The sequence below is a fragment of the Pteropus medius genome, unplaced genomic scaffold, assembly GCF_902729225.1.
Source record: "Pteropus medius unplaced genomic scaffold, Ma_sr-lr_union100, whole genome shotgun sequence".
In the NCBI taxonomy this organism is placed as follows: domain Eukaryota; kingdom Metazoa; phylum Chordata; class Mammalia; order Chiroptera; family Pteropodidae; genus Pteropus; species Pteropus medius.
The window spans coordinates 12,500,132-12,513,921 of NW_024342467.1; the positions used below are offsets into that span (position 1 = coordinate 12,500,132).

The window sequence follows — 13,790 nt, forward strand, 5'->3', positions numbered from 1 at the left end:
TCCATGTCCAGACTCTGGTGCTCGGAACCAGCCATTGTCCCCTGTGCTGATCGTATAAGCTGCGGTGGAATTTTTAAAAGCTAAACCATAGGAGAGAGCGGGAAGGAAATAGAAACAGAAAATAACAAGTAGAATAAAAACAACCAATTCTACAATGTTTGGTTTCTGATTCTACCATGGGACCCTCTGTATAAAGAAGAAAAGAGCATCTGCAAATAATCTGATCTAATTGGTCTGTGGTGAGGTCAGCTGCGTCTAAAGTGCAGCCACAGTTGAGAACAACTTTCCTAACAGGTCACACTTCTATGACTTGAGTCCTTTGCACAAGAAGAATTAATACTATTCTGATTTAAAATCCTGTTTTACCTCTCGTCTTCAAAACCGTTGTATCGTACGCCTTCGTTGGCACAGTGGGAGGAAATGGCTGTTGGCTTCGGGCTTTGATGCCAGTGTAGAGGTCCTTAGGTGATGTGAAGGTCGGGAACATGGCACCACGAGAGATGTGTGTGTGGTAGGGGTGTTCGATCGGATACGGGGAGAAGATCTCGCTGAGATTTAGTTGAGCAAACAAAACAGAATAGAGGAAGCACAATAAAGAAATTATCAAATACTTATTGGGATCCTTCTTTGTGACAAGTACTGTTCTAACTCTTGGAGATAGGACAGTGAGTTAAGGCCCTGTACTCATGGAGTTAGCATTCTTGTGGAATATACATCATAAAACACATGACATTTTCTTAATCCTGCTAGACAAATCAAAAATAGATTTAATTTAAAAAATAAATGATACTGCATTCTTTATCAGTGAATAACTTTCACAACTGATAAAAGAATGAAGCAGAAGATACATACATTTTGCAGTTCTTAGAATTTCTAGTTGCTTTCAGTTTCCTGCTTCTTGTTTTAAGAGGACCTGAGTACTTTAAGGAATTGTTTTGGACATTCAGCTTCAGTGTGCAAAGTGATCTCTAACCGACTTGGATTGGGAACTTCCGACCCATGCCATCTGTTTCTTTAAGCATTCAATCAACAAAATATACTGCTTGTTTATGTACACAGTACTGTTTAGAGATCATAAAGCCAAAAATAGCTAGTACACTGAAAGAACCCCAACAAGATAAAAGTCCACAGGGTCATACTTTTCCTATCATTTGAAGAACTAGCAGAAGTTTAAAATAAACTGTGAGAGCTATCTAAATTAGAAGAAAATTGAGATTAGGAAGTACATGGAATAGAGAAATGTTATATATAATTAGAAAATAAAGTAAGGAAAGGCAAGACTGGTCTTAGTGGTTGAATTATGTCCCCTCAAAATTTGTATGTTGAAGTTCTAACATGCAGTATTTTATTTCTTTTTGGAAATAGGGTTATTGGAGATGTAATTAGTTAAGATGAGGTTATACTGGAGTAGGGTGGGCCCTTAATCCAATATGACTGCTATCTTTACAACAAAGGGAAATCTGGACACAGACATGCACTCAGGGAGAATGCCACATGAAGATGAAGGCAGATCAGGGTGACACGTGTACTAGCCAAGTAACACCGAAGATTGTCAAACTGACAAGAGTCGGGAGAGAGTCATGAAACAGATTCTCATAGCTCTCAGAAGGAACCAACTCTGCTGAAACCATGATCTCAGACATGTAGTCGCCAGAACTAAGAGACAGTAAATTTCTGTTTTTTTTTTTTTTTTTTTTTCAGCTGATGTAACCAGAGATGACTCAGACCTCCAGTAGAGCACACTCAAGCAGTTAGAAGTAAACATGTGCCAGGAGTATGGGTGCTCTGGGTTCTTAGAGGAGAACAGCCCAACAAAGAGTTGAAAAGATTGACTACATTTATAGTGCTAACAGTTGTAACCCACAGAAGTTTTGGGAAAGCTATTTAATGTTATATTTATCAGGTTATGTCATGAATGTTGGCGTGAGGGTCTTACTATAGCATTTTCCCTTCCCTATTTTCTTAGTTATCAGCAGAGTTTATATCATAGCTTCTGTAAGTCACTATGGATGGCACAATTTTGAAATAATGAGAACGATTTCTATAAGAAACATTTAAGTGTCATTCCCTTTCCATCACTTGGTATTTTTCAAATCCAAGCATTTTTGGTTGGTTTTGCCATATATTTGCAGCAGAATTAAAATCAAGGTATCAGAAAGAAATAGCTTCATAGAACAACAGCTAAAATGGCAAATTTATTAAGGTATTGTAAGTTATATAATGAAGCCTCGATATCAAACCCAGATCTCAGTGTGTCATCTAACAAGCCGTGGTGGCCTCGCCCCAGATTCAGGCTCCTCCCCTTACTCAGCTGCTGATGCAAATCTCTCCTGAGCCTGGCAGACCTGGCACCTCAGTGGGCTCGCTGAAATACCTAGCAGGTTGAGATTCTTAGCAAGTGCCTGATCTCTTATAGATACCACAAGAAGTTAAGTTCGGGTTGTAAGAGAAAAAGTCTGGATCCCAAGTAAAAGTTATTTATGAGGCCAGTCAGTTCTTTTTATTTTTGTGTAAAGTGATTCAGTTTTCTCATCCTTATCACAAACTCTCTCATTTGAACAATTTTAGAATTGAGTATGGCATTATTTTATTGCTAATCACTAAACGCTTTTCCATTTTCTTTGCTTTGCTTAAAGAGTGCCACATCAACTCCTATACACCTTGGTACAGGACACAAGGAGTTCAGCTCCAATGAAGACATGAGAACAGAATCAGGGCACTTCTGAATTCCACCTGAGTGATGCCCCTCGGAGTCATGAAAACTAGTGTAGTAACTGCTCTTTCAATGAAGTAATACTGACTGCACTTCATTGTATATATTATACCATGATTATCATTTATTCTAAATAAATATTTCCAGTATCCAATTCAATGGGTTCTATAGGAAACTATCCCCCTTGAATTAATTTCCCCTTACAAATCTACCTGAAAATAAGTATTTGTAGTTTGGGCGCACTGTCTGTGTGAATGAAGCAGGAATGAACACATTTGTGTCATGTCCAATTTATTCACGTCAGGAAAGGATGAGTTTACTGTGGTCTAATAAAAAGCCCATGTTCGGAGGGAGGTTCTCGAACATTCAAAACCTTAGGGGCTTGCCTCATTCTCCTTCAAGTAGAGTAGGCAATAACAGGGGACCTGGATAAGAAAGGGGTCCTGGGGACAGTGGGGAACGAAATGAGAAAGGCTGAAGTTCAAATATTGTCCAATAGCCATTAGACAGTCACAAAACATACTAGAAAGAATGGTTCATGAAGTAACTTGAGTGTAATGGTTGTCTTAATATGTGCTAATTAACTTTTCTGGGTAGAAAATTCATTTTGATTCTCTTGGGTTCTTCTTGGTCTGTGCCAGGTTGAGCTAGGATGCAAGAATCGGTGGAATATGGAATCAGTGGGATTAATTTTTGGACTTCTGATACCATTTCCCATGGACTTGGTGCAGTTTAAGGAAATGTAGTATGAATGTTTCGCAGAATGGTCACGCCTGTCCCCTCTGGGGACAGTGTCTCAGCAGGTCATCTAGGAGGTCCTCAGACATTGTAGCTGCGGCCTGAGCAGGAATTACACTGAGAGGGCATCGCTTTTAAATTTGGTTAACACACTTAATAACTCCCGCACAAGGCCTTGTGCTAACTGCTTTATCTACGTTCTTTATCAGAGAATCATTTAACAAGCTAAACACTAATGTGCATTTAGCACAAGGACAGAGGCCAAGGCAAAGCGGCCCCATATTCTACAAATTCGATATTGGTAAGGACGCCTTAAATGAAGGCCATTACGTTTGTTTTCATCCTACCTTGTTTTCATCAGAGACATGACCGGAAAGTACAGATTAATTTGTTAATTCAGAAAGTTCTAAAGGCCAAGAGCATGTTAAATCACAAAAAAAGAACTGCGAGAATCCCATACACTATTTCTTCCTGGGGACTGGTGTCCTTGACAGGAGGTAAATTTGCCAACTACATATATATATATATATACACACACTATATATATATATATATATATACTCTATATATATATATATATATATATATAGTATATATAGTTCTTGGAATCCTCTGGTTTTGTCTGTGGCTAGGATTTTGACTTCGTGAAGAAAGGGTCAAAGGTGGGAGTTAGGAAGGCAGTGAGATGCCTCAGTTAATTCTGATCGCTGGGATTAAGGCAGAAATTTTTTTCCCTTGGACTGTAGAAATGTATATTTCCTAGAAAATGTATTAAGTTATATCTGGTAATGATTTAGGAAAATGTGGCTTACTCTAAGACCTGAAAGCTATGGACTCTCTGTGTCTTGAGTCTATATATTACGAGATTTCATTCAATAATATCGCAAAGGTTATTTTTGTTAGTTAAAGAAAGTTGCAAAATTATACCTTTAACTAAATTTTCAGGTTGTACCCCATTCCAGTTTTGAGTACAACTGTATTAAATTACCAGAATGTATATTTATTTCCTTAAATTAAGAGTAAGTAGCAAATAATTTTGTTCTTGTTATACTAAATGATTTTTAGAGATTGCTTTTCATTTTGTGTCTTGAGTCCCTAAATAGAGAAGAAATAATAAAGAAAAGGTATAACATCAATTACTCACTTAACCACATACACATTTAAGTAAAAGAATTCGGTTTCTTTTCTATAAATCATTCAGTTAGAGGCATGGGCTGTCTCCAGACTCAGTCTGCCCTGTTGACCACTGGCTGTGGCCCCCCTGGCCTCTTGTCTTGGCCTCAGGCTGGCAGTGCTGCCCCAATCCCCCTGCTCCCTCCTCTCAACTTACAACTTGTACCCGCCCTATAATAAACTCGTGTCCACAGGACACCAAAAAAAAGATGTTACGCAGTTCTTCCATGTAGATGAGAGTGTAGAATTTATCAGGCAATGAGCAGAAAGGTGATCTGAGAAAAAGAACCCAACCAAGGACTTTACTTTTCATATTGCTTTGAAGAGAATTTGAAAAGTCAGAACTAAGGGCTTACCTGGTTGTTTTTAAAAAGCAAAACCCCAGACAACCTTTAATTTTAACAGCCTTTTGAACAGATCTTTGCTTTCACTGAAAAACAATATTTAACTGTTGACTTATTTTCAGTTAAGATTGATAGTGACTCTAGGAGCACCAAGCACACCTAGTGATTACATCTTGGTTTCTAATACCATTCTCCAGTGGAGGGGACTGGGCTCCTGAGAGAAATGGCTGATTCTAAGAGTAAGATAGGAAATACAGAAGATGAGTCTGGAGCATCTTGTAGTACTAGAAAGTAAGGAAGTGCTAAAAGGAAAAAAATAAAATCCACAACAATAAATGACGAAGTATACAAACAAACACACAAACCAACCACCAAAACCCACAACGATAGGGATATGGTGATAAGAGCCGTCTGAAGGAGTTCCTCATGGTCAATTTGAGTAATAAAGTAGCACAGAATTTCTACTAAAGCACCAAAGTACAAAATAAATATTCTCGAGTCCCTACTGATATGAATGTGATTGAATAAATAAATAAATAAATAGACAAATAAATAAATAAATAAATAAATAAATAGGAAGAACTGACAAAGCCCCATACAGAAGAACGCCAAGTAATTTCTGTAGGTATTGTGTCTGCAAGGAGGTGGAGCATAATTCCAGATCCTTCAGTGTAGGCTGCACATATTGACTTTCTAAAGAGTACAGTATGGAAAGCGGAGGAAAAAAGATTATACAGTGGGGAAACCTGATAAACACCATCTCAGCTAGGTAATCAAGGTCAACATCAACAGTGATAGGTTGGTAGCATTTACTCTCGATAGAATGCGAAGAAAAATTTGTCGCTTTACCTCTGTGGCCTTCCTCCCTAAAACGCAGTACCTAAGTCTAATCATGAGAAAAACACCAGGCAAATCCCAGTTGGGGGACATTCTACAAGATATCTGACCGGTAATTCTCAAAATTGTCTAGGTCATAAATGAAATGGAAAAAAAGGAAGCCTGCGAAATAGTCACAGCCAAAGGAACAGAAGGAGACACGACTACTAAATGCAATGCGGTCCCTTGGATGGGATCCTGGAACGGAAAAAGGACATGAGGGAAAACCTGAGGAAATCTAAGGCAGCGCGGACACTAGTTAATAAGCGCACATCGGTATTGGCTCATTAATTGTGACAAGTGTACCATACTAATTAATGTAAGATGCTAATAGTAGGGAAAACTACTGAGTATAAGTTATAGATGAACTCTCCCCATGATTTTCCCAATAATTCTATACATCTAAAACTACTAAAATTAAAAGTTTATTTAAAAAAAGTGACCAGGGCATATAAAATTGAGGGAAATCAGTAATACTGTCACCTTGACCTTGTATCAGCTTCTCCTCCCACTTGTTAAAACCTTTCATGACGTCTCATTTGTCCTCATACTAACCTATGGATTGACAAAAAATTTTTTCTTGATTATAACAGAGAAAGAAAATATAAGTTGTATACTCACCCTACTGTTGAATTAGGTGGTTTGGGCATCCTAGAATAAAAATAGGAAACATATCCTAATTAATATTAAGGTCTTTCTAAAGCTTATGTTCCTATTAGAAACTTGCTTAAGAATAAAGATGCATGCATTTTCCAAATGGTGTCTTTAAGATTGGATTGACTTTATAATATCTTGATTGACTTTCTGGAACACTGAATAATTCACCAGAGATATGATGTTATCATATCTCAGCTGTCCAATGATCATTTTTTTTCCATTCTGCTTATTCTAACTTCAGTCCCACTCACCACCTATTTCACGTTTCTTATTTGCAGTGCAAATAGGACCAACTCCTTCCGATGACATTCACCCTCATAGCCAGGCAGTAGCTGGAGTGCTCCGAGGCAGCCTGACACCATGCATACGGTGCAATTACAGGACCTACAGTGACCTGTGTGTGGCCCGCTTGGGGAAGATATGTTAGTACCGTGTGTGCTTTGTCCCTTTGCTCAGGATTGCTGATCTCTCCCAGCTGACAGGCTAGAACAAAACTGAACAAGGTCCTAGAGGCATGCCTTTTCCGAATCAGTTCCTTTGAAGGTTGTGTATTTACTAATTATTCCGAGCCGTGCACGCCAAGAAATAATACTGCAGCCTAGCGACAAAGTCCATACCAGGGACAGATTGTCATCCACTTGCCTTGGATTCCAACAATTAGTTTCAGCCTGTGCACATATTTCTGAAATATTTCAGGCATGAAAATGAACGGAATGTTAATCAGTCGATAGCAAAGATCAGTAAAATTGAGTATACTCTTTAATTTTTAGAAAATGGTATATTAGTCATATAATTTTATTAGTCTATAATATATTACATAATTCGCATGAACCATAAAGAGTTTATATCTTTCTTCATTGTAGTCTTGGAACTAAAAAGAAGCATGTCTTGTCTTCCAGTTATATTTCCAGTTGAGTTGGGAAAAGGGCAAAGAATCTAAGGGGTCTGCAGCTACTAGATTGGCTCTTATATGTGAAACATTAAATCGTCATCTAAAAATTTTCTCATCTGACAAATTTAGCTATGATATTGATAAGTATATGCCTAAAATTGATTTGGTTCAAAATGGGGAAAAAAATTAAAAGAGAAGCTTTTAAAAGACATTCAAAGATTAAAAGTGAAATGAATGAAAAGAAAAAATGTTCAGAGACACCAGTTCCTTGACCTGAACCGGTCTGTTATTCCACTGCCACTCTATATATCTACTTTTCAAAGTTTAGTAATCCCAAAGGGTATAAACAGGGCCTAGTAATCACGAATTTTATGTCTTTTTGGCTCCCTCTTGTGGCCAAATTCTATACTAACTTCTTTCCTATAAACAGATTCCTAACAATTCTAATAGAGGCAAATAAGTCGTATTTTCATTGTTACTTCTGTACTGCCAGTGTTTTATTTTTATATGAAAATTAAAAAGTATGCTTTTGTATTATATACAACAAATTATATCAAAGAGCGAAAAATAATTTAATTACTAGAAAATAATTCCTCTAAGCAAAGGATAAATGAACAAGTATTCCTTATCCAAAAAAGAGACTTAGAAAGTAATTTTATTTATTAAGAGTTGCTTGTAGATTGTCATAATGAACTTCTCTTCTCATAAAATTCTGAATAAGATTATTTTGAGGGCACTGGGGCATTTTCTATGAACCTTTTAAGAAACACGACAGATTCTTATTAGATTGAATAACTAGATCAAAGGCAAGGAATAGACAAGGGAGACCTGTATGAACCCCTCAAACATTTACTATTCTGTATTCCTATTTTTTTCTTTACTGGTTTAAATGCCACAAACGATTAGTGTGTTTTTAGTTTGTTTTATTTTTTGTTATTTGTTTAGTCTTGTTTCTATTACTAATTATCTCTATTGAAAAAAAGGAACACTTGTTTTTCTAAAAGGTCTCATTTTGGAGCTTTTTTTCCTCATATAACTCATTTCCACTTAAAAATGTTATTTGATCTCACATAAGGAGAAGAAACCCCAAACTTACAAAGAATCACTTCCACAGATGTCACTTTTTTTGTTGTGCGTCAAATAATAGAGTTGTTCAAAAGGAAGCTTTCTGAAAAGAAAGAAAATATTAGGTTGAACATCTTTTCAAATTAACACAGTGTAATGGTGAGATAGGAAAAGACAAAAAGACTAATATAACCATGTGTATATGGAAAGATAACATTTTTAATCAGTGGAAAAGGATTTACTTTTCAACAAATGCTGGAAAAATTCACTAACCAGTTGGAAAACAACATATTTCATTGGATTAAAAATTTAAAGAATTGAAAAAAAATTTAAAGAATTGGAGAAAAAACCTATACAAACAAAATATAGAAGAAAATATACAAGAATATTTTTTTTCTTGGTGGTAGGAAAACCATTTTAAATAAGGTTTTTCTTTTAAAACTCAAAAACCAAATGGAAATCTGATAGTATCAAATGAAAAACTTTTGAAGATAGGACAGCAAAAAGCTCAAATAAAACAGATTGAAATATTTGCAATAAAGATATGTAAAGATGATTAATATCCAGAACATAAAAATCTAATAAGAACCTGTAGCTAAAAGACAAACAATAAAAATGGAAAAAGAATAAGAACAGAAAAGGAAATGTAAATGGCTATACATAAGAAAGCATAACAGAAAAAAGTACTCAGACAGAGAAATTCATTCTGATAACCAGGATACCCTTTATACTCATTAGGTGGGCAAAAATCACACAGTTTGATGACATAATACCGTTGGCTAAAAGTATGGGGAAATGGATACTTTCAGAAACTACCATGACGATGTAAAGCATTTGGGCTATATATTAAACTTAAAAACATTTATATATTGTGACCCATAACTTCCACTTAGGATTTTCCCTTAAGAAACATTTGTGTATGAGCTCAAGCAGGCATATACAAACATGTTCATTACGTATAGTTAATGCGAAAAAGAAAATACTACGAGAATGGCTAAATAACCTATGATGCATCCGTGTTTTGGAACACAAGAGTGAGAGAGAACTATATTTACAGTCTCTATATTGCAGAGAGAAAAAAATGAACCAAGTTGCCTAATACTATATGTTAAATGATTCCATTCCATAAACAAAATAGTACCATATATTTTCAAGGGGTGCATGTATAATTATGTAAATGCATAACAAAAGGTGTGAAAGGAGGCACACCAAAGTGGCAACAGTGGTTCTCTCTCGGCAGGAGACTGGGCTTGGTGGGGTGGTGCTCAAAGCAGACTCGACCTCATCTTAGATTTTTTTAAATAAAAGACTTATTTTGAAAGAGCAGCTTTAGGTTCACAGCAAAGTTGAGGGAAGGTAGAGAGATTTCCCATGTACCCTCTCCTCCCCACATGTGTAGCCACACCCACTATCAACACCTCCCACCAGAGAGGTACATTCATCATCATTGATGCACCTGCATTGACACGTCATCATCACCTAAAGTCCATAGTGTACATTAGCCTTCACTCTTGGTGCTTGTAATGTTTTAATATAAATTGTCATGCTCAGCTCTCGTGGCTGCCCCAAATCTTTTGAACACCCACCCTGTATCACATCTACCTAACGTAGATTCCAAAAAAACTTGCTTTCTCAGCCTCTCAGAAAGGCTGTAGAGCGTGAGGGTTCTTTGTACCCCACAAAAATGCTCATCGAGAGAACCAGTCAGGCTTTCTCCAGTCACCCAAGTGCTTGCTTAATGACTTCATAAACTAAGTTATCATGGGGCAGGGACAGGAGTTATGTATAGAGTCAGCAACATGAACTTTCCCTCATATTTGAGTTTGCCAGCAGAATTTACCAACCCTAAGTACTTCACAGAGAAAAATCACTGCGTGTACTAGTCAGCCACCTGGTGGGAGGCTGATTACACTGGAGCCTTCCATCACAAAAATGCTCATCGAGAGAGGCGATTTATGCTCACAGGACTAGACACTTCTAAATGTGGATTTTCCTTTCCTTCCCACTATTCTGCCAATTACATCATTAATGTACTTACTGAATGCCTTATTCACCTGAATGCCATCTTAAACCAACATTACTTTTGACTAAGGAACTCAATTTTCACAAAAGAAATAAGGATTCACTGGTCTTATCATATTTGCGGGATAGCCTGTTGAAGATTCAGTTATGGCTGAGTGTTGCCCTCCAGAGGTGTGGCACACACTCTGAACCAGTGACCAATAAATAGCTTCCCCCATAGACAGAATGCATGGTCTAAAAAGCAAAGGGTGGGAGTGGGAGTGGGAGTGGGGCTTCTCACTGTTACACTTCCCATTACACTCGAGAAGAATTTTACTTCCTCCGCAGCCACTTGGGCTTTGCTGGTAGAGGTCAGGGGAGAAATGGTTCCATCAGAGGACACCACAGTGGTCCCTTTGAATCGGGAGTTGAACTGATGATGTGGTAATTTGGGACTCCTTATGAGTCTGGAGAAAACAGACAAGAAAAGACTATACCATGTAGGCTGGGATGATTGATCCTTAATGTCAAGGGCAAGAGCACCGCTGCTACAGTGATGGGGAAAGGAGGATTTATTTCTAGGACTTAAGGAATCTTTGGACACCTCCTGGTACTGCTTCCAGTGCCATAGCCTGAAACAGGCAGAACCACTAAAAGCTTAGATGCCTCAGGAACAAAATTTGGGGTTGCCCCACCAGGTACTGGCTGAGGGCAAGAAAACGTGGAACAGGTAGTGGAGGAAGGAAGTTAACACCATCAAGAGCCTCATGACCAGCTGCAGAAATGAGAACTATAGTCACGGCTTCTATTTATTTCCTTGCTGTGTCCTGTATACTTTTATATATTTTAACTAATTTTTTCCTCTCCTTTTTTTTTTCTTATTATTTCATATAGGGTGTGTTGGCAATGGTTTACTTTATGAAGTGCGTCCGCGTGCACTGTCAGGACAAGATCGTAAGTGAACTAGAGAAGAGTGAAGGTCACCCAGAGATCCTAGATTTGGAGCTGGATGCAGGAACCGATGAGACTCGGGTCTCCCCCTTTTGGGGAAGTGAGTACATTTTCATTTGTATGAACAAGTGTTGCATTTTCTTACATTGGAGCAGAAGTTCTCAAACTTTGCTGCATGTTAGAATCATCTGAGGGAGTTTATTAAAATGCAGAACCTGTTTCAGTAAATCGGGGGGCAGGGGTCCAAGGTTTTGCATTCACCATCCCCTAGGTAATGTTGACCTGTTGGTCCATGAACCACAGGTCGAACAGAAAAGCACGTTATCGTTGTTGCTGTTGTTTACAGTGACAGCGACTGGCGCTGATGGCTCTCTAACATCTTTCCAATACCTTCTCTACGTTTTGCTAGTTTTCCTTGTTTTGAACAGCCCCCTCCCCAGGTAGAATCCAGAAAATCCACTTCCCAGCCTCCCTGGGAACCAGGGTGCAAATGTGCGCTCTGGGTTCTGCCAGTTATCTGCATCTGCACTAGGCTTTGACTGGAACGTGAGCAGCCTGAGACACAGGCTCCAGGTGGGGTTTCGATTCGTACTGCTAATCGGTAGCAGCAGAGGTGTCCAGGGCGAGCAGAGGTGTTTCCCCTACGAGGCCAGTGCTGGGGATGAGTCAGGCTGTTATTCTTGGAAGCTCATCAATTAGCCTGTTTCTCCAGTCCTTCCACAGTTCTGTGAGTTAACCTAATATCCTGGAATAGAGCCTCTTCTTAAACTGGCCAGAATGGATTCTGTTGTTTGCAACTAAAAATCCTAATGTGTACAAATGAATAACTTGTGAAATTAAAATTTAATTTTAATTTAAAAAGAACAAAAGTAACTTTGTTGGAAAAATGAACTTAAAAAAGAGCAAATGCAATTTAATTTAGATGAGATGATGTCTCTAAAGCCCTTGGCACAATGTGTGGCATAGAGATGGCACATCCTCATTATAAAAGTTTGCATAATTATGAAAAAGTGTATACAAATACCACAGTGCAGAATGTGACTCTAGATCTCTCTAAAAAATAGCTGTAAGGAAGTGAGAATGGGGAGATCTTCAGCTCTAGCCAGAACTGAAGTCTCAAGAATAGGTTCAAAGTTCATGTCATTTCTTAAAAAAAAAAAAAAAAAAAAATTAATTTTAAATTTTATTAGCATTTAAGAGATGAAAAAGCAAAACTGAAGGAATTCCTGACCATAGGTAAATATCTCTTCACTGTGTAGATACACATTTCTAAAAGTTCTGTGCAAAATTTTAAAAAAGTTTTTCACATTTAGGATGTTGGAGTCATTATTTTTTTGATCCTTTTGATGCTCAGGCATGAAAGATAAGATGAGCCCTGCTTCACTCGCTTCCGCTTCCTCTCCCCGATGGCTTCGTTTTGGTCGTTTACATAATTTGTACTTGGCCAGGGCTTATAACATTTACCCGTTTCCATCATAATACTTCTTCAAATCACGTTGGATAGATTCGATGTTCACCATCAGCCCTTTTGTCACAGCTTCTCTGTTCTCGAGTTCTTTATTTTGATTAATTTTTCGGTTTGTTAAATTTCGTTCTCAGATATTTTTTTTTAAAAGAAGGACTGATTGGGTGCTACATACTCCAGATTCCCTCGTGCTTCAGATGTCCGCCTCTAGCCTTTATGCTTGATAATTTTGCTGCAGTCTCTTTGGCTTATATCTCCTTTTCCTCAAAACTTTAAAGATACGTCTTCTGGCATTGAATACTGCTGTAGAGGCTAGAGGTCAGCCTCATTTTTCCTCCTTGTAGGGCTTTGCCTTTCCCGCTTGAATGTCTAAAGAACTCTTTCTTTATGAATTCAATAATAAAACCAGGTTGATCTCAAAGTCAATAGTTCCATTCTAGTTGGGTTTTTTTTTTTTCCCCCCATTACATGGTATGTTCTTTTGATTTTCAGATTTAGCTCTTTCTTAATTTCATGGGAATTTTCTTGTGTATCTCTGAGCAACTTTTTCTGTTCTACTTGTTAGATTCTGTACATTTGGGACATCAGTTTTCCTTATGATGATTTACTTGTTCTTCATATCCATAATTTTTTATTGCTTTAATATTCTTACCTTTCCCTCTGCCTTCCCCATGATTTATTGTGCTTATACACCACTGTCAATTTTCAGTCACATTTATTCTGTTTCTTCTTGGTTCTTTTTTTCCCCTAGATTTCTGAGTTGTTTTGCATTGTTTTCTTATTTTTTTTCTTAGTCCTGTGATCTCCCATTTTATAATATTCTGTTGTCCACTTATCTGGTCTTTTATCAGATTCATATACTTATTTAGTCCTTTTATAGGGAATCTACTTTCATTTCCTGGGCTATGTTTTTTC

General features: G+C 37.5%; 1 protein-coding gene across 1 annotated transcript in view; it reads right to left on the minus strand.

Annotated features, from left to right (window-relative positions):
- Nucleotides 1-13,790, minus strand: part of SPMIP4 (sperm microtubule inner protein 4) — a 38,640-nt gene that overhangs the window by 11,923 nt on the left and 12,927 nt on the right. The window contains exons 3-5 of the mRNA XM_039862574.1: nucleotides 8,490-8,561; nucleotides 6,466-6,495; nucleotides 367-548 (exon numbers count right to left, since the gene is read on the minus strand). Of these exons, the coding sequence (XP_039718508.1) occupies nucleotides 367-548; nucleotides 6,466-6,495; nucleotides 8,490-8,561 (284 nt within the window). The remainder of the gene's footprint in view (nucleotides 1-366; nucleotides 549-6,465; nucleotides 6,496-8,489; nucleotides 8,562-13,790) is intronic.